We start from the raw sequence: 26,630 nt of genomic DNA on the forward strand, positions 1-26,630 counted from the left end.
ATTTAACAAAACTCTCTTCACATCTCTATCTTTATTTCTCTCCCACACATTTTTCTGACGAATTGTCTATTATCATTTTTTTGAATACCTTAAAACGGCGTGTAACGAAATTATGCTGCCAGAACGTCTACCCAAGCTGAAGTACTAACTGTACTAAGGGGGGAGGCATACAAGTAAATAAACTTTAGTCTCCTCAAAACAATTTTCGTCGCGTATAAAAGTTAAGTTCAGAACAGATGTTGTGTATTTGCTGTGTTATAGGACGCGTACAACATTGCGTTCTCGCGCGCAGCGTGATATAATATTTGATCGAGTATAATTGAATGATAATCGTGTTTTATTACATTTATTTTATAAGAACTTAGTTAAAGTGAAAAGTTATGAAATGGAGCTCCATCCTAGAAAAACGTCATTGAGGTATTTACCCAACAGGCCGCCTGTCGATATCGAATTTCGTGATGTCAGTTATACTGTGCCTGAAGGAAGAAAAGGTCAGAATCAATTTTCATAATTGTTATTTCTATTTATACGACTATACACCCACTCAATGGACCATATACAATGGGAGACGGGTGCAATTTGGTGTAGAATTTATGAACTTGATATTGGGTTTACAATGTAGGATTTTGTATATGGATATCAATATAATATACAGTATATGTTGAAAAGTAGAACTATATTTTCACCTATATTTATATATATAAAATATTAATGCCCCGTCGTTTCAAAAAAGTTTCATTGTTATTTGTTGATAATAGAACTCAAAATTCAAAATAACGAAACTTTTTTGTATAGAATAAATATGTATATATAATTGATATTCACATGAAGATATATACGAGGTGTAACAAAAAGTTTAGTGATAAATTACATTTGCTTATTAATACATAAATGAGGAAATTCAATATCTTCGGGATACTATCTATTACTTTTTTCCAGAAGTACATATTTTACTTTTCTATGCAACACTATAATTCCCTCATGAATTATAGAAGTTGAGTTTCAGTAAATTTCCGTACAACGGTTTTCACTATTTCCAATTCCCAGATATATTTACAAATTAAGTACAGAAACTGGAATCTTTGAATATTTATCGATTTAACGAGAGCTTTTAACTACGATATATTAGAATTTTCTCAAAAATTATATCACTTCAATCACAGCATGAAACTTATTACCAATCTAATAACCACGGTTGTCATAGTTAAGTCCGTCCGCTTGTAAGGGCACAAAATAAATTAGATCGAGATGGATTTTCTCATAATGTGAAGTTTAACGAGTCAATTTTTCATCAATAATTCACTAGGTGCGAAGTCCGGTAAAAAAGTCTGATGAGGATTGAAAGGAAGACTTTTAGTAGCTATAAATTCACGAATCAACCCCCAAACACACATTGATGAAACTGCAATCACTCGTCTACTTAACTAACCTAATCAAAATAAACCTTTAAAAGATATATAGATGAGAGAAAACACACACTGATTAAAAGAATAAATTCACAAAGTATTTCATGCTTCCAATTAACTTTTGGATCATTATTGGAAAATATAAAAAAAGTAAAGAGCCTAAGTGATTGCAGAAATCTAAGAAATCATGTCAGTCCGATTCTTATTACTTGAATAACTCATCCTTACAACTCGGTTCCGGTGAAGACACTTGTTCAGAAGAATTTGTTTGTCATGGTTTATTCCCAATTAAATTAATTCATTAGAGTGTTATGTTCATATCACAATGTCAAGTCTCAGTAAACAATGTGCTACATCGCATCGTCCCTGTCCAAGAATACAAGAAAACTAATTAATAATAATTTCAAGGAACCATCAACCCATTGTATTGATTAATGGTGAATTATCTTTTAATTTTATTGCATCAATCTGTAGCTTTTTTAGAAGGTAGGAGAGACTGTAGTACCTTGGACATAGTGTGCCTTGAAACGACTTAAATTTAAAACTAGTGCCTCCATCTATCGATCCATAAATGATCTTGATTGGCAAGTCTAGTCTCGGCTGCGCTTTGTAGCAGTAATACGAAAAAATTGTTCTCAAGTAGATATTTGAGTGATATTTTTTGCTAAAAGGGCAAATGTTTGTGGATAAGTAGTGATTTTAGTTACATCTTGCCACGATTGGTAGTTAATTACAAAGTGTTGTTATTTGTTTTGAACATAACCTCTAAGCTATAAAATTATTTGATTGGAAAAATGCATTCTCTTCTATCTTAAAACAAAATCAACTCATTTAACTTAGAACGCCTCAAATAGGCTCTAGTCACTTAATTTAACTATATATGGCCCACATTTTACAGCCACAGTGTAGAGTCTTGGCTGTTTAGTGATAGAAAAAAAACTTTTGACATTTACTCAGTAGCAGAGGTTCTGGGAACTGTTTTTCCTCGAGCTTTTACGCCCAGCAATATTTTAAGTGGCTTGAGAACTTCCGGAATATATCTACTGGACAGCGAAATATTTTCAGATCAAGATTTTATGGGTTCCTACGTAACAGATCGCGATTTGGAAAATAACGTACCACAGCTCAACCTTCCTACTACAGATAAACAGACTCAGTCTTCTTCAAACAAAGAAGAAACAATAGATGAACCAAGAGCTAGGCAGTCAGGTGTAAAAACTCCACTAGTAAAACTTTTAAATCTTAAAGCAGAAATCATCGAAGAAAAAGGATTTATTTCGCCAGAAGAAGTACAGCCGTTCCCAAAAGCACTAGCCAGGAAAAACACAAAGAGAGGCAGAAAGACTGGAAAAACAATGATAGCCACCGACACCCCAGAGAAGGATGAAATCAGAAGAAACAAGAGAAAATAAAATTTCAAAATTTCAATGAATGCTGATAAAGATGGAGAAAAATGGAACCGGTTATGCGCAGATATTGATGACAGAAAGTTGAACACCTAAGATTGAAAATATTATTAAAAAAAAAGATTTTTATTTTTTAAATGCAGAATTTTTTATGAAAGAAAAAATTTTGTAATTGTTTTGAGTTCTTAATAAACCGTCTCTTAAATCTGTTAATTTGGCTTGTTCCAAGGTACATAACTACATAAAAATTAAAATGATGCATTCAAATTAATGCAATAATTATTTAAATTTTTTCTGAGTGAAAATTTCAAAACAATGTTTCAAGGTACAACAGTCTCTTTTGGCCATTATTTTTAGTGGCATCTGAATTATTCTTTTAAAAAATACATATTTGTTTCTAATGATCAATTCCGCGTCGTGTATTTCACAATGGAATTTTCCGTAAAGTAAATGTACATCAATATACTCTTATCTCCTTTATTACTTCATTGTTATAGAATCTTATAGAGATTATGAAATTTGCACTAACCATTTCAATTGTCTGTTCCAAAGATCTCAGATATGTATATTGATACCACCGATAAATATTGATAGATCACTTAACACATGATTATCAAAATATTGTTTGAAACATCGTGTCCTTGATTATTAAAATATAAATAATATGAAATAAAACAGATTTAAAAGACCGAAATGTTGACCTTCTATCTTCATCATATGCACCTGGATGTTCTCAAAAGTTGTTTTCGTAAATACGCATCTTTAGAGATTGAAGAAGCAGTTTTGCACAAACAATATGGTGGCAACAAGATTTTTATTGAGAAAATCAATAAAACCAAAATCTGTTATTTTCTAGGGCAATTTCGAATAAATTTGTGAAAGCCAAAAATTAAAACCTAAGCTAAATCCGTGGTATTTAGTATATGATGTAAATGCACTAGGAATAATACAATATCATTTATATCTAGAGAATATGTAAGAAATATCTTGAAAAATAAATTTTCTCTACTCGTTAACTTATGATTACCAAACTTTGAATACTGGATTTTCTCTATTATTTATCCGACATACTGTTTGAAGCTTTTATATAAAACTAGTCCAAGTCCAAGTTCCCGTACAGGAAAACTAGTATCTTAAATCTATGTTGTTTGAATGGGCATATGGAATTTCACTTTCACCATCAAATTTAAAACTTCTCCTTCCTGGCATTAGTATTTCTACATTTATCGATCTAACATATTCTGGGTAAACAAAAACATTTGTAGGATGCGGAATCTCTTCTGTAGAATTCACTTTTCTGGTTTCCTAAATTTTCTAAAATTAGAGAACAATCTTAAGGTGAGAGATACGAGTACAAGGTAAACAAATAAGTGTACTAACATTTCCAGGAATATTTTTTTGTGTTAGTTTAATAGCGGATATTCTGTCTCCAAGTCTCACAATTACATACCGTAGTCATGGCTCTGTATTCCTCATTGCTATTTTAGAAAGTAGGAGGTTGGCCTGCATCTAAATTAAGGTGATCGCCAACTTGGTTATGAAAGCCTTATTAAGTAGCTGGAACCGATGTAGAGTATGCCAATGTCATAAAAATGATTCCTTCATCTAGTTTTACCACCTGGTAATTTCTAGATTATCAGAAATAACTCTTTGAACATCTACCTACTGCGAGATCAATTTGGTCAAACATAAGATCCAAAAGAGGCATCTTTAACCCTTGACATCGTCTCATCTTACGTTGTAAATGTTGTCAGGGTTTGAGTTTCCATTCAAAATGTATCTTTCGTAATTTTAAAAGAACTCTACGATATTTACCTCTGCAAAATTAATAGTTAAACTAGGCATGGGATTTTTCTTTTCTTTCTTCTTCTTCTTTGTCCCATTTAGTTAGTACATAAGTATAGTTGTTTGTAACTGTTTTAAGTAGTCGTAAACAAGTGACTTAATTTATTTATATGTAAGCCCATAATTTATTCAAGCAAATGTTAGTATACATTTTAGAAGCAGTTGTTCGTCGTAAGTTCATGTAACAAATAAAACAGATGACAAATATGAAAACGTGAATCACCTTTCCTTACCATGTGTTCAAGGACGTTCTCAGCAGATATTATCATAATAAATATGAAAGAATATTAATATGTAAGAACTAATCATAAGGATCATAACTCATTATTAAAATATTGTAGTAGTCTGTAAGAAAAAACTTGCGATTTATGTAGGACAGTCATTTCAATATTTAGAAAATAGGTGAAGAAGTTATCAATGCAATGAACGAAGGGAAAATACGAATAGTTTGAATTGAAGGTTGTCCATTCCTTGTGCATCAAAATTTGAAGTATGGCAATCAAAGATAGAACGTATTTTATTTTGATATCAGGTTATATTTTGATTGAATTATCCTAGGATTAAAATTATCTAATCACGGGAATTAATTCAAAAAGGTTCTATACCTCGTTTTAACTAGTTGGGAAATACAAATGTTGAAAATTAATGTCCAATGCAGACAGTATCTACATCTCAAATTTTTTATTTAGAATTTGTTTATGAAAAAATGAACTTGACATTTTATTTATGTGTAACTGTACACTAATGTGTAACTTTCCATTATAATCATTCAAACTATTTTATTGCACTATAGTTTCAACAAGTAATAACTCACAACTTGTAATTTCAAAATTTTATCACCTCATACGTATTACTTGTAAATGCAACAATTAATTACTGTTCTCCATCAAATTAATTATTCATTATATTTTCGGTCATTACTAGAATCATAAAAAACTAGCTTTTACCCGCGGCTCGCTCGCATCGAGTCCATTAAATAAGTATCAGAAATCATTATAATAGAAAAGAACGAACTCTGTAGCTATATTATAACCTGAGATGTAGATCTTTGAATGTAGAAAAATTGCCAAAAACCTACAAAAATCCATAACTCCACATTGAATGTCCGCGCCTAGCTCCTCTCCAACTCAACCGATTTAAGTGTTCAAAAACTCAAAAGAAAGAGGGTGTTTCTGCGAGTGTTCTTAAACCAAAACGAACTCTGTAGCTATATTAGAACCTGAGATGTAGATCTTTGAATGTAGAAAAATTGCTAAAAACCTACAAAAATCCATAACTCCACATTGAATGTCCGCGCCTAGCTCCTCTCCAACTCAACCGATTTAAGTGTTCAAAAACTCAAAATAGAGAAGATGTTTCAGCGAGTGTTCTTAAACCAAAACGAAGTCTCTATCTTGAATAGAACCTGAGATATTGAGGATAGAACGTGTGTAGGTGAAAAACTCCCATAAGTAATGTACAGGGGGAAATCGCATTTGAGTATAACTTGAGAATGGTGAAAATTAGATGAAATTCGATGGTTGATGGTTGATCTGTGCATCAATACCTTTCATTGAAAAAAAAATTAAGCAAATCGGTTGGGTAGAACGCCTGAACGGAGTCGGAATGGAAATCATCAATTTTTTTAATATATAAGATATTATATATATATCTTGTCGCAATTTTTATGATAATCTCGAATAATACCAAGTATAATATTGCATGTGGAGGGTCTTCAGTAGATTTAGGTATTTTTAGATTACATGTAGCAGGTATATCTTCAATTTTAGAAGCAATTAATTTTATTACTACAGTGATTAATATGCTACCAAAAGGTATATCATTAGACAATATGCCTTTATTCGTTTGAGCTGTTGTTATTACAGCAAGTCTTCTACTATTATCCCTACCAGGTTTAGCTGGAACTATTACTATTAACTGATCGAAATTTACATACCTCTTTTTTTGACCACCCGGGGGAGGTGACCCAATTTTAATACCAATATTTTTTGCACATCCTGAAGTTTATATTTTAATTTTTCATAGTTGAAGTTTTTGATGAGGAGAATAAAAATGTCAAGGGACAAAAAGCTCTATGTATTTACATGGATTTGTTTACGTTTTTCTGAAACTAGAATCTCTCAAATGACTGAAAAAAATTGATCGACACCAATTAATGTATGTTTAATTATTTAATTATCTGCATATTTTTTTTAAATATATTGTCTTTTAAAAAGCTCTATGAAATAAAAAATTTCAAAAAGCTTTAATAGATTTTTAAAGGCAATATTGAGAAAATTCAAACTTAGCATCAATTATAGATAAAAAAACAATTTTTCTCAATTGTTAAAACAGAAGAAAAACAATTAGAATGTCTGCTTGAAGAAGCTAATTTCGAGGATAATTTACCGTATAAATACGTGCGCTGATAACTAAAATTATGATAAAATCATCATATAAAGTTGTTTTAATAATTTTATTGGGAAATATCTTTAAATTACTGCATTTTGAAATTTGGTTCTTAAGCTCAACAACAATAAAGACGGTGATGAATGTATTAATTGTACTAAATTAGCGAAGTTTTTAGGTGAAAAAATGTGCAACGCATTGCCCGGGTTTCAGGCGTATACAGGTTGTAACTAGATCTGTGGTTTCTTTAAGAAAGGTAAAACCAAACCTTTCAATATTTCAATTAATAATGTAAAATATCAAGAAATGTTTGCTTCACGTAATAATCTTGATAAGATTGAATGTAAGGAGATGAAATAAACAATTCAAAAGTATACTTGCGAAATGTATGGTTTAAAAAAATCATCTTTCAAAATAATTTTACTGCTGTTTCCACTCAAGAGGCGTTTTTGAATGAAATAAGAAATTATAATTCCAGCCTAATGCCACCTTGCTAGGAATCGTTGGCAAAATTCTTTGTACTCGTATAATCAATGTATTGTAAAGAATTACGAAGATTGTGGTTGGATATATGATCATGATAATATTACCATAACGTCGAAAATGTTTAACCCTTTCGCTGCGGAACACGTTTTGGGATATTGTGCTCTCTGTGCGCGTATGTTTCGATGGTTGCGAGTCTATTCGTGTGGAGCAGTTTGTCGCATTTAGATGCGGGGGGTTTGGGTATGTAGATTAGTCAAAAATCAGTTTTTGTATTTTGATTATCGCAGTGAAAATGAAAAATACATTACACAAATACAAATATATTTTATTTCAAAAACATGACAAAAACAAACCAATACATTAATAATTTTTTTTTGTATGATAAACCGCAAAACAAGGTACAACGCATAAGGAAAATTTAGAGGATTCGCATACGTATCGAGATTCCTTTCGCTTTTTTTGTTTTATGCATACAATGCAACGTTTGGTTGGGTTCGGTTTCGATTCTGTTGCAGGCAGAAATGTTGGAAAATGTCTAGCTGATAAGCGTAATATAGCATCTTCTGAACGCCTACCAGTTTGATTGCGTTGTTGAGTGAGTAAGTCCTCTATTTCCATCCTTTTTCGATTAAAAATTTATAAAATCATTTAATTAAATTTATTAATAATATGTGAAGTAAAATATTCACCGTAAAATGTATTAAATTAATAAAAACATTCACTTATAAGAAATAATCCGACACTTACTTCACAGAATGCTAGAGATATATGTGGATACGTCTGATTTATTCTGACGGTGATGCACAGCGTCAATTCAAGTTGAAACATGATTAAACGTACATAATACGTAGCGAAAATAGTCGTGTTGAGCAGCTAACTATATTAAAACAAGAGGCGAATATACTCGCTCAGAGCGTATGGGGCATCAATTTTTTTTGCGAGTATATACGGTTAGAGCAGCGAAAGGGTTAATGTTAGCCCTACATCACTTCAAATAGAAGAAATCATTATAAATGATAGTAGCAATAAATTTTCTAATATTAGCGACTTCAATAATGATGTAGACATTGTAGACAACAATGACGATAATGGTAATATTCAGAATTATAGCGATGATGTAAATAATGATGTAGATTTTAATGACGATAGTTATATGTAAAATTAATGGTTAATCATTGTATATCATTTTTGTATGTAATAAATCTCATTTTTGTATTGACTCCACTATCTGAGACTTTAATTTCTTTTCGTTGTATCTCACAGGAATTAATTAATAAAACAAAAACTCACATTGTATGTGGTAAAGAATAAAAAAATGTATGGTAAGTATTGCAAAAAATAAAAAAATGTAGTAATGGTAGAAATAATTGAAAAAAAGTTATCAATGTATTTGGAAAGTATATGTAGATAATTAAAAATAGACGTGGAACGTATGAGTTAGAGCTCATTGATTCTTTAACCTACCTAACCATTTTTTCAGTCATTTGAGAGGTTCTAGTTTCAGAAAATCGTAAACAAATCCACGTATTCGATGGCTTAAGATAAATTGAAAAAAAATACATTTTTGATGGTGTTCGACTCAGGGTAGAGAATGAATAGAGCTTGTCGACCCTTGACATTTCTATTCTACTTCGTATGACATAAATTTTCTTGATGTATTTCATAAATTACAATTACGCCTAAAATAAAAACAGGAAGTAACGTCATAATTTTGCATGCTGGCAAAAACAATCTCCTTTAGGGGTGTCGACTTCTAGACCCCAAAAATGATTCATGTATCTGATCCATAGGACTTTTATACAGCCGGCTCTCCGACTATGAGCGATGTATAGGTAAAGAATGTTAGTACAAGAAACCGGTATATTGGGGAATGCAGCAAATTTTAGAAAATGAGACCCCTATAAAATTGGCTGACTTGAGTGAAAAAATATTAGGTTTTTGAAACTTGTCAGTCCCTATTTAAATAAAAAGTATTTTATGCCTTTTGTTTCACCTTACTGAGTGCAACAGATTCTTATCAAAAAGAATTCCATATTCAACATTTAACCATCAAAATTTCCTTGAATGATTTATGTTTCGACGTCCTCACTAAAAGTCAAGGGCGTCGCCATGGGGGGCAGTTGCCTTCTTCAAATGTAGCTAAGGACACGGTATCGAATAGAAAGTATCGTACTCATAAATGTATCGTAACACAAGTATCGATACTTCCAAGAATCGAGTACTTTTCTTGGAGCCTAATGAGGAATGCGTGAGAACATCAATATCAGTCAGTACACAAATTTATTACAATGATAAAGAGATTAAAATAATAACTGTTACTTTACAAATTTTGAACTTTATGAAAAAAGAACTATTAATTTAGGCATTAGGTTGAGTCAGCTATAGGGAACAGGGTTCTATACACGTCTGAATTCTTTGACGGAAGTAACGAACGATTGTTATGTTTTAGATTAGAAAGTTCCGAACGATTGAACTAGATGACGTTGCCATAAACATGCATGGCCATAACCGTAAGGTCCCAAGTTTCAAGTGGGTAATATCTGATATTTATTCGATACGATACCTGTTGAAAAGTACTCAATGAGTAAAAGTATCGAATGCAAAGTATCGAGTACAAAAGTATCTGTATCGAAAGGTAAGATACTCAATACCACAAAATATCGATACTTTTTTCGAGTCGCAAAGCGACCAAAGTCCTAAGGTCGTGCGAGTAATTGACTTCTTTATCTATTAATAAATTCCGCATCGCATAACAAATTAAGGTTTCATGTATATTGTAGAAAGTATTGACATATTCAGAATAAAATTAAGATTTTGACATCGGTTTTAAAATCGCCGTCATTTTCATCACGACTATATCAGATTTATAAAAACGCAAGGCCATTAAACAGTGTAAAATTCTTTCTACGACAGCCGTTCACCAGCATTCACGTTAGTTTTGTATAATTTGAGTCCAATATGTAGCTTTGGACGTGGTCAAAGCCTCGGAACACGTTAAAAGGATTTTACTTTTGATTAAAAACCACCGTGAAAATTCGGAAAAAGTTACAGACGAAATTATAAAGGAATCTGCTGTTGTTGCAGAGAAAGTCGGATTGGAGGAGGACATTACATCAGTGCCGCGTCATAGAAGCAATAATCCAGCAGAAAACTCTTCAGAATACTGGAAGAGGTCTTTAGTAATACTATACTTGGATTCAATGATCACCTCACTTGAAGTACGTTTTGCTGAAGAAAACACGCCATCATTCGCATTATTTAAGTTACACCCAGTGCACCATGCAAAAGAGGACAACTGAAAATCTGAAACGAACTTGTGAATCTATTGCCCAGTTTTATGATTTACCGAACATAAAGAATGAAATCGAAATTTGGCAGCAATTGTGGCTTAATCTAACTCCTTCCCCGAAATGGGAAAAGGATTAAAATTTTTGATCGCTTTACCATGCACGACCTGTACAGTAGAGTGATCCTTTAGCAGCCTCAGAAGACTAAAAACATGGTTAAGAAGCACCATGGCAGAAGATCGCCTCAATGGTCTGACCATGATGAGTGTACATAGGGCTATAATAAATAGAAACTTAAATAATTTTAATGATAAAGTGGTTGAAAGTTTTGCAAAAAATCCCCGCAGGTTATGTTTTAATTAAATATTATTTTAGTTAAAATAAATAATTTTTTTGAAGTTTTATACATTGATATTGGTATTAGAACCGTTCTTATTACAATCGTCATCGAGGCAAAGACTTCCAAAGTGTAACGCTGTACCAGGCGTTCATAATTTTTACCCTCCATAATATTGCCCCATTGCCCACCTCCTTAGTCATAAGCTGCCGACGCCCTTCATGACACGGGTGCTTGTTCCAATATCAAATCGTATTTAAAATCGATTCCATTTTTAATTTATTTCTTTACTCATAATTTGGTCTGCCAGATTTTGAAATTTCACTGAGCATACTCATTTAATTGTCTTGGCAATAATCCATTCAAAAAGAATTTAAATACATGAGATTGTTTGATAGTTTCCATATAGTTTACGATCTCCTTGTTTGAAAAGCGATGTCATGTTTCCTTATTGCCACTTTCCGGGTATGTTTTAAAGTGATTTTACTGCTCTACGGACAATTTTTCACTTTATTTGGATCTGATTTCTCTCTGGATTACCGTATTTATATATTCCGCTTCTGTAAACCTCTGTCTATTTTCTATAAACTAAAATTAGAAATGACTACGTAATTTTTAGTAGTTTTCTGGCACCACCGGTAACGTATTTCACATAATGCACTCAAAATAACTTACCAACTCCAACGGTTTTATCCCACTGGAGTTTGATAACCTCCACAATCCCGTGTTTGAGTAATGATTCCTGTCGAATGAACTTGTTAATACGAAGCGAAACTGTATATTTGGAGATGTCACGAAACTAGAGGAGTTACATACAACCGTCAAAAATTCATTGAACGATTTTTGTTAGAAGTTGAATGTAAAATTTTTCTTGACAGGAACCAACGAGAACTAAAAATATCCATGTTCTAATTCACATTTAATAGGGATTATGTCACCAGCGTGCATTTTTTAACTAGAAATGCCATTTGATACCTTTTTGGAAGGGATTGATTTTGTGGGTGCTGGAAAATTTTTTTTCTAAGTTCAAGAAAAGTACTATTGTAGTGAACAAATTATTGCTTCTAGAGAATTGGTAAATCTACTCACACATTCATCTTGTACATTTTGAACACTATTTCATTCCGATTTCGATTATCCAAAGTATACATCCGGCAACTTTCTGGCTTCTTTACAAAACCGTTTACCGATCTACCTCCTTGGAAAGCAGCAATTTCTAATAATACTGAAACCAGATATTACAACAGGTAAATTTGAATTATTAGTATTTACAATTATGTTTGTAAGTACAGGTAGGAGTTGTTGTATCAAAAAAAAAATCAACTATTACGTCACTACATCATCACTGCTGACGTAATCGCTACCAAATTGGAATTAGAACATGGGTATTTGGAAAAAAAATATTTTGGCTTATTTCGTAATTCTTTTTCTCTTCCGTTTCCTAAATAATCATGGTATTTGATAATTCATCCGTTTACTCATGATAAATTACACTTCCTCGCGTTTGTTTGTTTTGACGATAGTTATGTATGCACTTATGTATTCTGTTAGATTTCTAGAAAGTACACGGTTATGTATCTTGATTTAATCACTTGAGAAATTTTTAAGTAATACGCTTTTCAATTTTTTCTATAGCTCGTAATGAATTAATTATTCATATAAAATGAACAAAGAAGTTTAATTTTTGGTATCTAATCCAAATCACTGATAATTTACAAATTATTTTACGGAATTTAAAGAATTGTATCTTTTTCTTTCTCTTTTTCTTTCTTAAGACTTTTTCAAAAGATTTTGTTGATAAATTGTCTTGATTTTAGGTCTCTTTTAATTAGTTTTTGGAACAAGTGAAAATATTGATATTCCGACCGATTTTGGTCAAATTTGCATAATTATATCAATCAATGAGATCAAAATAATTGAATAAAGATACAAATAAAAGAAAATTTCAATATACATAAGAAAACCACAATGAGTAACAAAATTATATGTAATAGTAATAGATAATAATTATTAGTATATAGCTAAAATTAAACCAGTATGAAGCATGCCCGGAATTAAATATTATTATTAGAATAGAACTCGTTTACAGAGTAGAAGGCACTTTCCAGTAAATATGCCCTCAAAGTATTGCGAAAAGATGATATCGATTTGATTTCAATTGGCAAGTGATTGTGCATTTTTTGCATTGTAAAATATTGAGCCCTTAGCTAATTCTGAACTTGGAGTAGGTAGGTAAAGGTCGTACTCCGCATTCCTAAGTAGATAGCTGTGCAACGGTCTTTCTGAAATTGGAGAAGGGTGCTTAGGAATTAAGAAGGAAGAGTCAGAACTTTTAATCTTTTAAAAAAGTTCGCACTACATATACAATAGATCACCTACAACATTATTATCGAAATGAAAATCTCTTTTAACAAGTTTTCATTCTTCTATATTAGTGAATCGTTTTTGAAAAATTTTTTCTTGTATATACGCTTTAAAAGTTTTTTAATTATTATGATTGAATGTATGTTTTTCTTAAACAAGGTCTGGCTATTAAATAACGAGACTGGTTAGGAAGAAGAGTTTTATTATAAAAATTATTCTACATTCGAATGCTCCCCTTCAATATACTTCCCTCCACTCGCCACACACCTTTCCATACGTTTTTTCCATTGATCGAAGCACTGCTGGAAGTCTTCTTTGGTGAGTGCCTTTAGGAGCTCTTCCGTTTTTTGCTTTACCGCTTCCATCGACTCAAATCGGGTTCCTTTCAAAGCAGATCTTTTTCTAACTTTTCAACGAAATCTTAGTAGACCGGTTGACGCAACAGCTTTTGGTCAGTGTCAGCACCAGCCTCGGCAATCATCCGGATGCTCATTCGACGATCTGCACGCACAATTTGGTTGATTTTGGTCACTGTTTCCGGAGTTGAAACAGTCACAGGGCGACCTGGGCGCTGGTCATCTTCAGTGCTTTCTCAGCCCTCACTAATGCGCTTAAATCACTCAAAAACACGCGCACGAGATAGAGAATTGACCCCATAGGCTTCTTGCAAAAATTTATAGCACTCAGTCGGAGTTTTTTTCAATTTAACGAGAAAAAACACGTTCGTTTCAAATCGCTACTGCACAAATACTATAAAAGTGACGGAAACGTGTTTTGGGACGTGCAGAGGGCGCCCCCTGGTCGCGCCGTCCCGTTATTTAATAGCCAGACCTTGTATTTTCTAAAATATGACCTCTCTGTCCTCTGTAAAAACCGTCAAAATCATTGATACTTGATACATAATATTACTCTTTTATTTTCAGTATCCAATAATGTTTTTTTATGATTAGATTTTATTTTTCGTTTATATACGATTAATTCAATTTGTCAGCCTCCTTGCAATACATTTAATGTGGGTCAGAGCAAATTCAGAATGAACAACTCGAGCGTAACTGTAATTCCATACAATTCTAACGAAATATTTTGTGGTTTTTTACAACAGTACATAATCAACTTGCAACAAGATATCTAGTCAATTTTAGCTATTTACTTAATGACCGATATTAAATTATCAAATTAAATTGAGAAACTCTCAATAGTTTTTTTTAGACTAATAAAGATGATTTGAATGTCAAATGTTGAAAGTATAAAATTTCACTTTTAATGCGAAAAATAAAAGTAACGTTGAATAACACGGAAATGCTATTACTTTTGCAAATATTATCATTAACACGTTGACTGCCACTGCAAGGTTCAGAACTTTATTTAAAATTACAATTTTCTTGAGTGTTTTGTTTTACAATTATTATAATAATTAAATGATCAAGAATCCAATATGGATAAGAAAAGACCACTGACTCAAAATGAAATTTAGTACTACGCAAATCTAAGAAAGACTATTAGATGGCCCAAAAAGGTTTCATTACATATTATAGAGATATGTATACACCATGCTCATAAAATTTTTAAAAAAGTAACTTCTAAAATAAAACTGATCAAGTTCAGAGAAGAATTCGTCGTCGCGTTGATTGGAGAAGAAATTCAACCATTTTTATAATTATATTTTTTGTTCGTTTTTTAATAAATTTTCTGTTCATGCAAACCAGCATTGATTTTTTATTCTCCCAGAAGCCATCTATCGATATTAGCATTTATATATTCCAAGTAAACACAGGACGAGATAAATCGTAGTTGACGTCCTAGAAAAGAAAGCAATCTACGAGTTATCTCGTAGTTGGCAGTCAACGTGTTAAAATATAAAATGGAATGATATAAAATGTAATTATGTCATCATATTTAATGAGAGGAAATAACATTTCATTCATAAATATACCGATTTAATATAATACAATACGAATAATAAAACTTTCAATTTGAATTGTCTAACGTTGATAGTATTAGAAAGGTACTTATTGTAGTTACGTATATACTTATTCTCACAATTATTTTGGCAGAAAAATTTCACAATCAATTCTCATTTAATAAACTATAAAGTATAAAAGATCTTTTCCTCCGATATTCCAATGAAATGTTACTGTCTCTGGTAAATAAGACACAGTTCTTTCCCTTTTGGACGCATTTTGAAACTCATTCTTTCGAAATTTGTAACAACTATTATGAAAATAGATTGAACACTGAACGTACAAATCTCGTACATACGAATCGTTGGACTGTGAAGACTTGAAAATTTATCTGGCCTCGATGTAAGTGCAATAAAAACATCACCGCAACCAGAAGAATAAAAGAAATCAGTATGCTACCCTTCAAATTTTTTTTGTCTAAATAACAAATGAATAAAATCTTGGTAATAAAACCTCTTGTAAACATCGTCAGTTTATGAAAAAACTAATTAACAAGTACTTGGTAATGTTTTAAATAATAAAAGAAATACTCGGCAAACAATATATTTAATTCAGAAATGACTACATTTTAGTAAGCTGTTGATGGTCTTGTTAATAGGTTGTGAAGAAGTGGTTCCATTAAATCCAAGTACAACTAATAAATTTGTTTTGTTTTTTGTGTTTTGAGTTGAAAGTTTATAAATATTTTCATTGTGTAAAAGTTCCAAATTATCAACTGCAGTTAAAAGTCATGCTCACAATTTTCAATCGAGGTTACTTAAAAACACCAAATATTTGTTTAAAAAGGGGGCTTGCATCTTTATTCAATTATATTAAATTCTTCTCCTTTATTATGCAATAAGTGGCTCTCAGATTTACGCTACATTGTTGAACTTTAGAACCAATTGGTCTGATCGTTATAGTTCTTCCAATGTCAATTGTAGAAGACAGTTAAGCGAGGAACAATCAATATTCCATAAATACGCATGGCACTCATACCAAATTAAGAAATGAAAAGTAATATTTACTCCCTGTTTAGAATTCGGTAGACATCTAACAAACCGTCAGTCCACGTGGACTCATCATCTCCACTGTTTACCAATGAAAACATCGAATCGTAAATATAAATGCATTTCTATTAGCCGAAGCTGTCGGGAGGCGTATGTACACAATTTCTTCGAAATATTCCTGCCAGACAGCTTGCATGAATTTAATAATAAAGATTCAGATATACAAACACAGCAACTTATTTTAAATATATTTGAATGTTTAAAAAAGGATATTGCTGAATTAACTAGAGTAAATAAATTTTCCATTTATCGAGTAGTAACGGGGTTGTTGGTCATTACTCACAGAACCGAAAAACATGTAAAGAAAAACTGAAATCAGTTGACAAAGATACTCAAGATTTTACACGTAGGACAATTTATAATTTACTCGTATATAAATAAGGACAACGTTGCGACATTAGAAGTAATATAATAATACAGCAAAAGCAAAAGTTTGGAATTGAAATGTTTTTTTTTTTTCATTTTGTTTTATCTGCAAAGAATTTATGTTCGTTTATGGTTTTTGCTTTGAAATTCCTTTTCCCAGAAAAAAAAATCAAATGGGATACAAAAAAGGGCTCAGTTCACGTCTGGTACCCTGCTTAAACCAAACGCTCTTACAGGCAGGTACATTTTACTCGTCTATTTACGTTTTATAATTTAATATTCAGTTGTAATAAGTTAACGAGGTATAATAATGATTTTTTTCCAAGTTGGACTACAATTAAGTGCATTTGTCTAAATAATCGCCGTCCAATTTGTAATGATTCGATTGCCTTTTAACGAATACTTTCTCGCATAAGATAAACATATTTTTAAAAGTATTTATAAAAATGATAAATATATAAAATGAGGTATCTACGCCTATGGTAGATAGATCAAACAAAATTGTCGGTTAGGGTTTTTATATAAATTTTTATAATCTGCAATTGATATTGGAAGAACTATAACGTTGATTCCCTCTTGATGGGTTTAACCTAATTCAATATGCTTTTTTTTAACACGTTGGGGATGGATGTATGGATTTTACCTAGGTTACAAACTCAGAAACAAACTACAAATAGTCATGTTTGGTTGAATAAAAAATAGAAAGCTACGAAATAATCGTATATAATCAAAAACAATGGTAATTATACACTTTCGCGGTCACCTGATTTTTTGGCTTTAGAAAATCGAAAAATGGATGGATTTTAATGATCTTGGTCTCAAAATGTTCCATTTTACGGCGGATTTATAAAAAAAATACGAAAATTAAAAAAAATAAATATTTTTTACAGTTTCATGACTTTAAATGCAAAAAAAATGACTTTCTACATATAATCCTTCGTAACTGTTTCTGACGTCGTGGAATCAAGTTCGTATATTTTTTTTCGCAATTTACATAAAAAAATGAATATTTAAAAAAAAAAATTTCAAAAAAGTTAATTTCCTGAAACTGAAAAAAATATTTATTTTTTTTTTAATTTTCGTTATTTTTTTTTATAAATCCGCCGTAAAATGGAACATTTTGAGACCAAGATCATTAAAATCCATCCATTTTTCGATTTTCTAGAGCCAACCTAACCTAACCTAACCAAAAAACCAGGTGACCGCGAAAGTGTATAATTACCATAATTTTTTGTAAAGGATTATTTTGCAAAACCGTTTTTTTTACGATTTAAAACAGTAAAACTATGAGAAATTTTCATTCCAGCTATTTCTACTAATTTTTTTTATAAATCCGCCGAAAAAAGGAACATTTTGAGACCAAGATAATTAAAATCCATCCATTTTTCGATTTTCTAGAGCCAAAAAATCAGGTGACCTTGAAAGTGTATAATTACCAAAACAATTTCTAAACCGTATATTTAACTAAATCCTAGAATATTTCAAGTTTTATAAAATGTAGTTGTTTGAGTAAAATTACAACAAATGACTGTTTAAATCAATGTCAAATTTGTCCCCGTAGCGGCTATGTACTTGATGGAACAAAATTTTTTGGAACTCCTTGAAAAGTGTGTTACAAATTAGGAATCGCGGTAAATATCGGTTTTTCTATTATAAAATAATCATGAATGATGTAATGACAATAAATAAAAATTATTATTGAACTATTATCCAATTGATACTGGTTTTAATTTGCCTTATGCTAATAATAATAAGTTCAGATATTTGCAAATTGATCACCCTGTACTTTTCGCTGTTATTCCGTGAACCATTCCGAATATTTAAATTGAAATACACATGTGGAAAATATATTGTGTAGGAAGTGGTTTAATGTTGATATTAGATTATGAAAATCATATCAATACGCAGGTTTTTATTTTCAATGCTATGATTGCTTGGTTCACTTCTATTGACATCGAATTAATTCCGCTGTCGACTGATAAATTTGAATTAATCATTTTATAGTAAAATAAAAATTAAGTTTGTTCCAAATTTGGAAGTTGCAAGGTCGCTTCGTATCTCTATTAGTCAGTCTCATCTCATGAATTTATCATTATAAATTATAAAATTAACAGACTAAGTGTGAGCGTATTCAATTGAAAAATATCTATCTATTATCTTAGGTCACTTGAAGGTTTTACTCAAGCGAAACATTTAAAAAAATATGTGTGAGTTAATATTGGTAGCAATAATAAGAAACTTACGATTTTTTCGAAAAAACTCGCTATATTTTTGAATTCTAAATGGAAAATTAGAACAGCTATTACATATGTTTCATATACCTAATTTAATTCAATTCAATTCAAGTTATTAGATTTTAGTTTACCTTCAGTCTCTGAAGACGAAAACTTGGTTATCGAAACGCGCGTCAGACAGTGTAATTGTAAGTGTTGGTGTAGTGGTGATGTAAACAGTTTATTCAGTAAAAAGCTCAATGATTTAGGGTGCAATATTGATATTTGTTATTCTGTTATTTCAGGATGTTGGGGTTACTGCCAAATTCAAATATTAATAATTTTTTCAAATGAATCGCCCTGTATATTTTCAATGCTTTGAATAGCATTATTAGTTTCAATAATAGTGCATAGAGGTTCCTCATTACTATCTCTAATCGTTTTTAAGTAAACACAATCGAAAATATTGTATTTTTTCTAGATTCATGCAATAAACACAACTTTATTTACTGAAAAAATTAAACTTTATTGCACTAGTGCGATAAATATTTATTGCACTAATCTGTCATATAGTACAGAGGTTTGGGATCAAGAAAAACAAACATTCAAATGAGCTACATATTTAATCCCTTTTCTGTGAGATTGTAATACATTTCAAAGAATTGCCGATTTTATTTTATTATCAATCATATTTACTATGTACTAGATTACGAAAGATACATTTTTTTATAAAATGGCATATGATTACAATTTATAAACAAAAACGTAATGCCTCAAACATACGCGATCACCACTACTATAATTAGTCGAATTTTTCAAGGAAAAATTAGACTATTACGGTAGGCATGACTAGAAGAAAAATGGGGGGCACATCATTTTTCCCATGTTTTGAGACCTCCTGAACACGGTTATGATGGTTTTTCGAATGTCTGTAGTTTATATATATATCTATATATCTGTTTAAGCTACAATTCTTATTTTCGTCTCTCGAGCAATTGCTATGGCTCCGATTTGGTTCAAAATTAGCATACATGGCTTTTTTGGCGGCGGATTGATGTTATTAGAGTTTGGTTGAAAACAAATGAACATTTCGAGTGGTCGCAGTGCAAAAAAAGTGGTTTTTGACCTTTACTCACCTCTGCAGGTCAAACGAAAAGCGACTGAAAAATGAAATTTCACATGTAGGTTCAATTAGTTGCGAGATGATTTCCCGTCTGAGGTCGAAACTTTCCATCTCCACCCCTCTCCATTTTATGGCCATTTTTGTTATATTTTCTTATTTTTTGGCCAGAAAAAGTTTAACTAGAGGGTTCGAACTTCGCATGTAAGTAGGGGTGATGTTTAAGAATTGTCTTTCTCAAGTTCAAAGTTTTCTTCTTCAGTTCTTCTAGCACAAAACGCCCGAAATCATTTTGATCCTATTTAATGAATAATACGAGTATGATCGTTGCTAGGGTGATTTTTTTCACTTCCCATTTTCGAAATTTCTTGTCATTATGACAATTTTTTCTTTGTTGTCAATTGGAACTGAGCAAGAGGGTTCGAGACCACCGGGTCTATTGAAATTATGAATTTTCATTCGAGAGAGAGAGTTAACTTGTGAAATGAAAAGTTATTGAGGAATAGCAAATTTTCCATATAAAGAAATAAGATTGAGAATTGATATCATTTCCAAGAAATTCATTTTATGGAAAGATTTGTTTGTGTATTAGTTAAATTCGACTTTCGTGATGGAGCTCTGCTGCTCACGGCTTATTTTGTATAATGCGACTCTGCAGTTCTAGAAATGTCAGTCAAAAATTAATTTTAACAATTAAACAAAGTTTAAAAATGAGTAATATCATTGGAAAAATAGATGATAGTGATGAAGAAGAATTTATGAGGCTCCTCCAGAAGTTTTGAAATAGCAATTACAGCGTCATTAAACTTATTACCTAGTAAATTAAGAAAACTATATGAAATTCGTTATAATCGTTTCAAAGAGTGGTGCTTCGATACAAAGTTAGAGAAAATGTGCTTCTTGCATATTTTTTCAAAAAGATCGAATCATATTAAACCCTCATCACTTTGGTCTGAGTACTCAATGATGAGAGCTTGCCTTTTTACAAAAGAAGATATTAATATTAAAAATTACAAATAACTACTGGCATTTATGAAGAAGACTCTGCAGGATTACGGTCGAAAAAGTCAAAAACATTTAATAGGGGACACATTTATCAATTTCCAACAGAAGCTCCGAATTCCCAGTATTTCATGAAAAAAGTTAATTTATTAACATTAACATTAATAATTATTGTTTAGCTTTTGTAAAACAATTTAAAATTACTTGTAGTGGGTCGCTGCAATATTTGGAATCGTAGGGGTATGTCGTAGACATGAGCTCCGAAAATTGAGTATTGAAGATATGGAAGAAGTAGGTTCAATATTAATTGTAAAAGTGCAACGTTCAAAAACTGACAAGGAACGAAGTTTTGTCATTAGAGGTGAGATTGAAGAAGGATTAAATTTAATCGATATAAACCGTAAATACATGAAATAACGTCCTAGTAATTCACTAAGAAATATTAATATTGGAAAATTGCAAAAATTGTACATTTACTTTTAATATTGATGGTACAAATAATGTTTAAGTTAAATTATTCCTAATTACTAGTTCCTAACTTTCTCAATGTTAAACGATAGTATTAATTAATTATTAAATGTTTTGCTCTTAAATTACGTTTTTTATTTTTGTACACCTCAATAATATTTTTTTTAACGTAGAAAGAAGATTGTATGCAATTCCTGGAAAAAGTATTTACTTTTTGCACTTGTTGCATTAATAACTATTTTTGATTAATAGGTAATGTTACATGAAGACGTCTCATGTCAATTCTGAACTTGAATTTATAATACAATTAATCAAAATGATTAGTGTCGTATATAAAAAAACTATTTAAATTCTGTAGGATCACAAATAGTAATTCAATTTATTGAATATTAAAACAGTTAAACCAACACTTGCTCGAACCAAGCATCATTTTTTGTCATACATAATGTAACCCTCCGCTCAAATGATAGTCTAGTGGAATACTCTACGTAATATTTTCATTTCATTTGAAAAATCAATCGAAAGCAGCTCTGGGGATCTGGATAGCCAACTGCACTGACTTTCCCTTCCGATCCAACTTTCTATATAGAGAATTTCTAAGACCTAATTGAAAGTTCGCTATCTAACTGTAGTAACATATCTGCTTGATATTTGAACTATTCACTAGACCATTGTCTATTGTGGAAAGTAAAGAAGTTTCGATCATTCCAATGGAAACAAGTGAAATATAGGCACCAATAGTAAGTCTCCATCATCTCCAACGAATAAGTTTATGCTGCATCGATTCTAACTGTCCACAGTATCAGTGTCAGTGGTTGTCACCACTATTGATAAGACTATTATCTATTGAGGAAAATGAAGGAGTTCCAATCATTCAAATGTAAACAATTGAAATATAGACACCAATAGCAAGTCTCTACTATCCCACCGAACACGTTTATGCTGCATCAATTCTAACTGTCTACAGTATCAGTGTTTAGAGGTAGTTATGACTATGCATTTGACCATTAATTATTGTGGAAAGTAAAGAAGTTTCGATCATTCCAATGGAAACAAGTGAAATATAGGCACCAATAGTAAGTCTCCATCATCTCCAACGAATAAGTTTATGCTGCATCGATTCTAACTGTCCACAGTATCAGTGTCAGTGGTAGTCATCACTATTGATAAGACTATTATCTATTGAGGAATATGAAGGAGTTCCAATCATTCAAATGTAAACAAATGAAATATAGACACCAATAGCAAGTCTCTACTATCCCATCGAACACGTTTATGCTGCATCAATTCTAATTGTCTACAGTATCAGTGTTTAGAGGTAGTTATGACTATGCATTAGACCATTAATTATTGTGGAAAGTAAAGAAGTTTCGATCATTCCAATGGAAACAAGTGAAATATAGGCACCAATAGTAAGTCTCCATCATCTCCAACGAATAAGTTTATGCTGCATCGATTCTAACTGTCCACAGTATCAGTGTCAGTGGTTGTCACCACTATTGATAAGACTATTATCTATTGAGGAATATGAAGGAGTTCCAATCATTCAAATGTAAACAATTGAAATATAGACACCAATAGCAAGTCTCTACTATCCCACCGAACACGTTTATGCTGCATCAATTCTAACTGTCTACAGTATCAGTGTTTAGAGGTAGTTATGACTATGCATTTGACCATTAATTATTGTGGAAAGTAAAGAAGTTTCGATCATTCCAATGGAAACAAGTGAAATATAGGCACCAATAGTAAGTCTCCATCATCTCCAACGAATAAGTTTATGCTGCATCGATTCTAACTGTCCACAGTATCAGTGTCAGTGGTAGTCATCACTATTGATAAGATTATTATCTATTGAGGAAAATGGAGGAGTTCCAATCAATCAAATGTAAACAAATGAAATATAGACACCAATAGCAAGTCTCTACTATCCCATCGAACACGTTTATGCTGCATCAATTCTAATTGTCTACAGTATCAGTGTTTAGAGGTAGTTATGACTATGCATTAGACCATTAATTATTGTGGAATGTAAAGAAGTTTCGATCATTCCAATGGAAACAAGTGAAATATAGGCACCAATAGTAAGTCTCCATCATCTCCAACGAATAAGTTTATGCTGCATCGATTCTAACTGTCCACAGTATCAGTGTCAGTGGTTGTCACCACTATTGATAAGACTATTATCTATTGAGGAAAATGAAGGAGTTCCAATCATTCAAATGTAAACAATTGAAATATAGACACCAATAGCAAGTCTCTACTATCCCACCGAACACGTTTATGCTGCATCAATTCTAACTGTCTACAGTATCAGTGTTTAGAGGTAGTTATGACTATGCATTTGACCATTAATTATTGTGGAATGTAAAGAAGTTTCGATCATTCCAATGGAAACAAGTGAAATATAGGCACCAATAGTAAGTCTCCATCATCTCCAACGAATAAGTTTATGCTGCATCGATTCTAACTGTCCACAGTATCAGTGTCAGTGGTTGTCACCACTATTGATAAGACTATTATCTATTGAGGAAAATGAAGGAGTTCCAATCATTCAAATGTAAACAATTGAAATATAGACACCAATAGCAAGTCTCTACTATCCCACCGAACACGTTTATGCTGCATCAATTCTAACTGTCTACAGTATCAGTGTTTAGAGGTAGTTATGACTATGCATTTGACCATTAATTATTGTGGAATGTAAAGAAGTTTCGATCATTCCAATGGAAACAAGTGAAATATAGGCACCAATAGTAAGTCTCCATCATCTCCAACGAATAAGTTTATGCTGCATCGATTCTAACTGTCCACAGTATCAGTGTCAGTGGTTGTCACCACTATTGATAAGACTATTATCTATTGAGGAAAATGAAGGAGTTCCAATCATTCAAATGTAAACAATTGAAATATAGACACCAATAGCAAGTCTCTACTATCCCACCGAACACGTTTATGCTGCATCAATTCTAACTGTCTACAGTATCAGTGTTTAGAGGTAGTTATGACTATGCATTTGACCATTAATTATTGTGGAAAGTAAAGAAGTTTCGATCATTCCAATGGAAACAAGTGGAATTTAAGCGCTAATAATAAGTCTCCACCATCCCACCCAACACGTTTATGCTGCATCGATTGTAACTGTCCACAGTATTAAAGTTTTGTCTATTCACTAGACCATTATCTATCGTGGAAAGTAAATTCATCTGTGAATATCACAAATGTGATTAAAGTAATCGCCAAATAAAAGTTGAGGCATCTGAATATTTATACGGATGGTATTTGTGCTTTCCTAGAAACACTGAACTAATTTACACATGTATGCCTGGAAATTTTTCTGGTATTTATATTCGGATTCACAATTCATCGAACAATTCAATATAAAATAAATCATTTGTTCTCATTTCATCACATGTGGATGTTTATAATTAAAAATGGTTATAAATAATTAGTGGACAAAGTTAAGTTTTATTGATATACATATATATGATATCTGTTATTTATATCACAAGGCAAATGACATAAATCACCAATTATTGATTATATTTTTTTATTAATTAAATTTATTGTTGTATTTTTATAATTATGAGACCTTCAGGCGACATAAAAATGAACAATTATATATATATATGTTTTCATGGAAAATGAATACGATTACATCGTTTCATACGAATAATTACTGAATTCATTGCGAAATTGGAAATCAATTGTTTCCTTTGGTAGATGATTCAGTCTTATAGAAATTACTGACAGTGGGTGAATATATAAATTATTTATATTCAGTTCTATTTTTGAGACTATATATTGCTTGAAGTATTAAAGCTAATAATTTAAGCATTATTTCAATCAACTGTTTTTTTTTTATTTTCCGTAACATGAATTTAATGTTTTTCTCTGTATAATGACGGTAAATGTTAATTGTTAATCGAATGAATTTATTAGCCTTTATATAATTGTTTAACGTTTTTATTCGATAAGATATACCGTGTTAACAATTTCAATTATTTGAATAACTACGAAGTTATAACTATGTGTGATTCATACGAGATAGACACAATGAAACACAAACAACGTTTCAACGGGAAATCCGTTTGTTTATCAAAAAATCCGTTGGAAGAATTCACATTTTAATGTTTTTGTCATGAAGGCGCTTTTTGAACTGGTTATATCAAAAATTATCAAGTCTTGTATGTTTGTGATAACATAAAAATTGTAAACATATCCTGCAAATGACGTTATCCTTTCAAATATGAAATCAGCAACTCTCAACTGGAGTTTAGATTTAAAAAAATGGAATAAAGCGAAATTGATCTTTTTTATTGTCAATAACTTTTTATACTTAGTGGGTATTACAGGAATGGAAAAAATAAGGGCTAAATTTTTTAAGTTTAAATTTAATAATAGGTAATTATTTAGTTTAGGTTGCCTACGGCCCGATTTCCTTGAAATTTTCCTTCACATATGGTTTGAGCATTGGAAAAATGTACGCTATCTCGAATAATTGATATTTTGCAAATACTTGATGTTGGAGAGGATTAGGGGCGGGGGTTCTGTTAAAAATTTAGACTATCTTTTAACACTTACCCCGTTTCCGCCCCCAATTCTCTCTAACATTAAATATAATTAGTTACGACTAATGTAATGACACAAATCAATTTCTAGCAATAATTATCTATTTACACGTACAAATAATCATCAATTTCTATTGGATACATTCGTGACATTTCTTCAATAAATCTATTTGAATATGAATAATGTCTTTTAAATATAGAAATTCCCCAAAATACTGACGATAATGAGATCTAGTTCTTCCATAACGAGGTATGTTATCACGAATATCTCGCCACAGTCGCTCAATATTTTGAGTATGAGCCTAACCTAACCTAACCTGTCTAAATTTTCAACATCGAAAAAGTATGTGAAGGAATAATT

The 26,630-nt window shown here is 31.4% G+C and overlaps 1 protein-coding gene across 2 annotated transcripts in view; it reads left to right on the plus strand.

The window, feature by feature from the left end:
- LOC130898184 (ATP-binding cassette sub-family G member 1-like) overlaps nucleotides 1-26,630 on the plus strand; it is a 76,693-nt gene continuing 50,063 nt past the window's right edge. The window contains exon 1 of one of the 2 annotated variants that reach the window (XM_057807273.1): nucleotides 1-491. In XM_057807273.1, the coding sequence (XP_057663256.1) occupies nucleotides 386-491 (106 nt within the window). In that variant the 5' untranslated portion in view covers nucleotides 1-385. The remainder of the gene's footprint in view (nucleotides 492-26,630) is intronic. The other variant, XM_057807274.1, reaches the window with a different exon arrangement.

This window comes from Diorhabda carinulata, chromosome 9 (assembly GCF_026250575.1).
Source record: "Diorhabda carinulata isolate Delta chromosome 9, icDioCari1.1, whole genome shotgun sequence".
NCBI lineage: Eukaryota > Metazoa > Arthropoda > Insecta > Coleoptera > Chrysomelidae > Diorhabda > Diorhabda carinulata.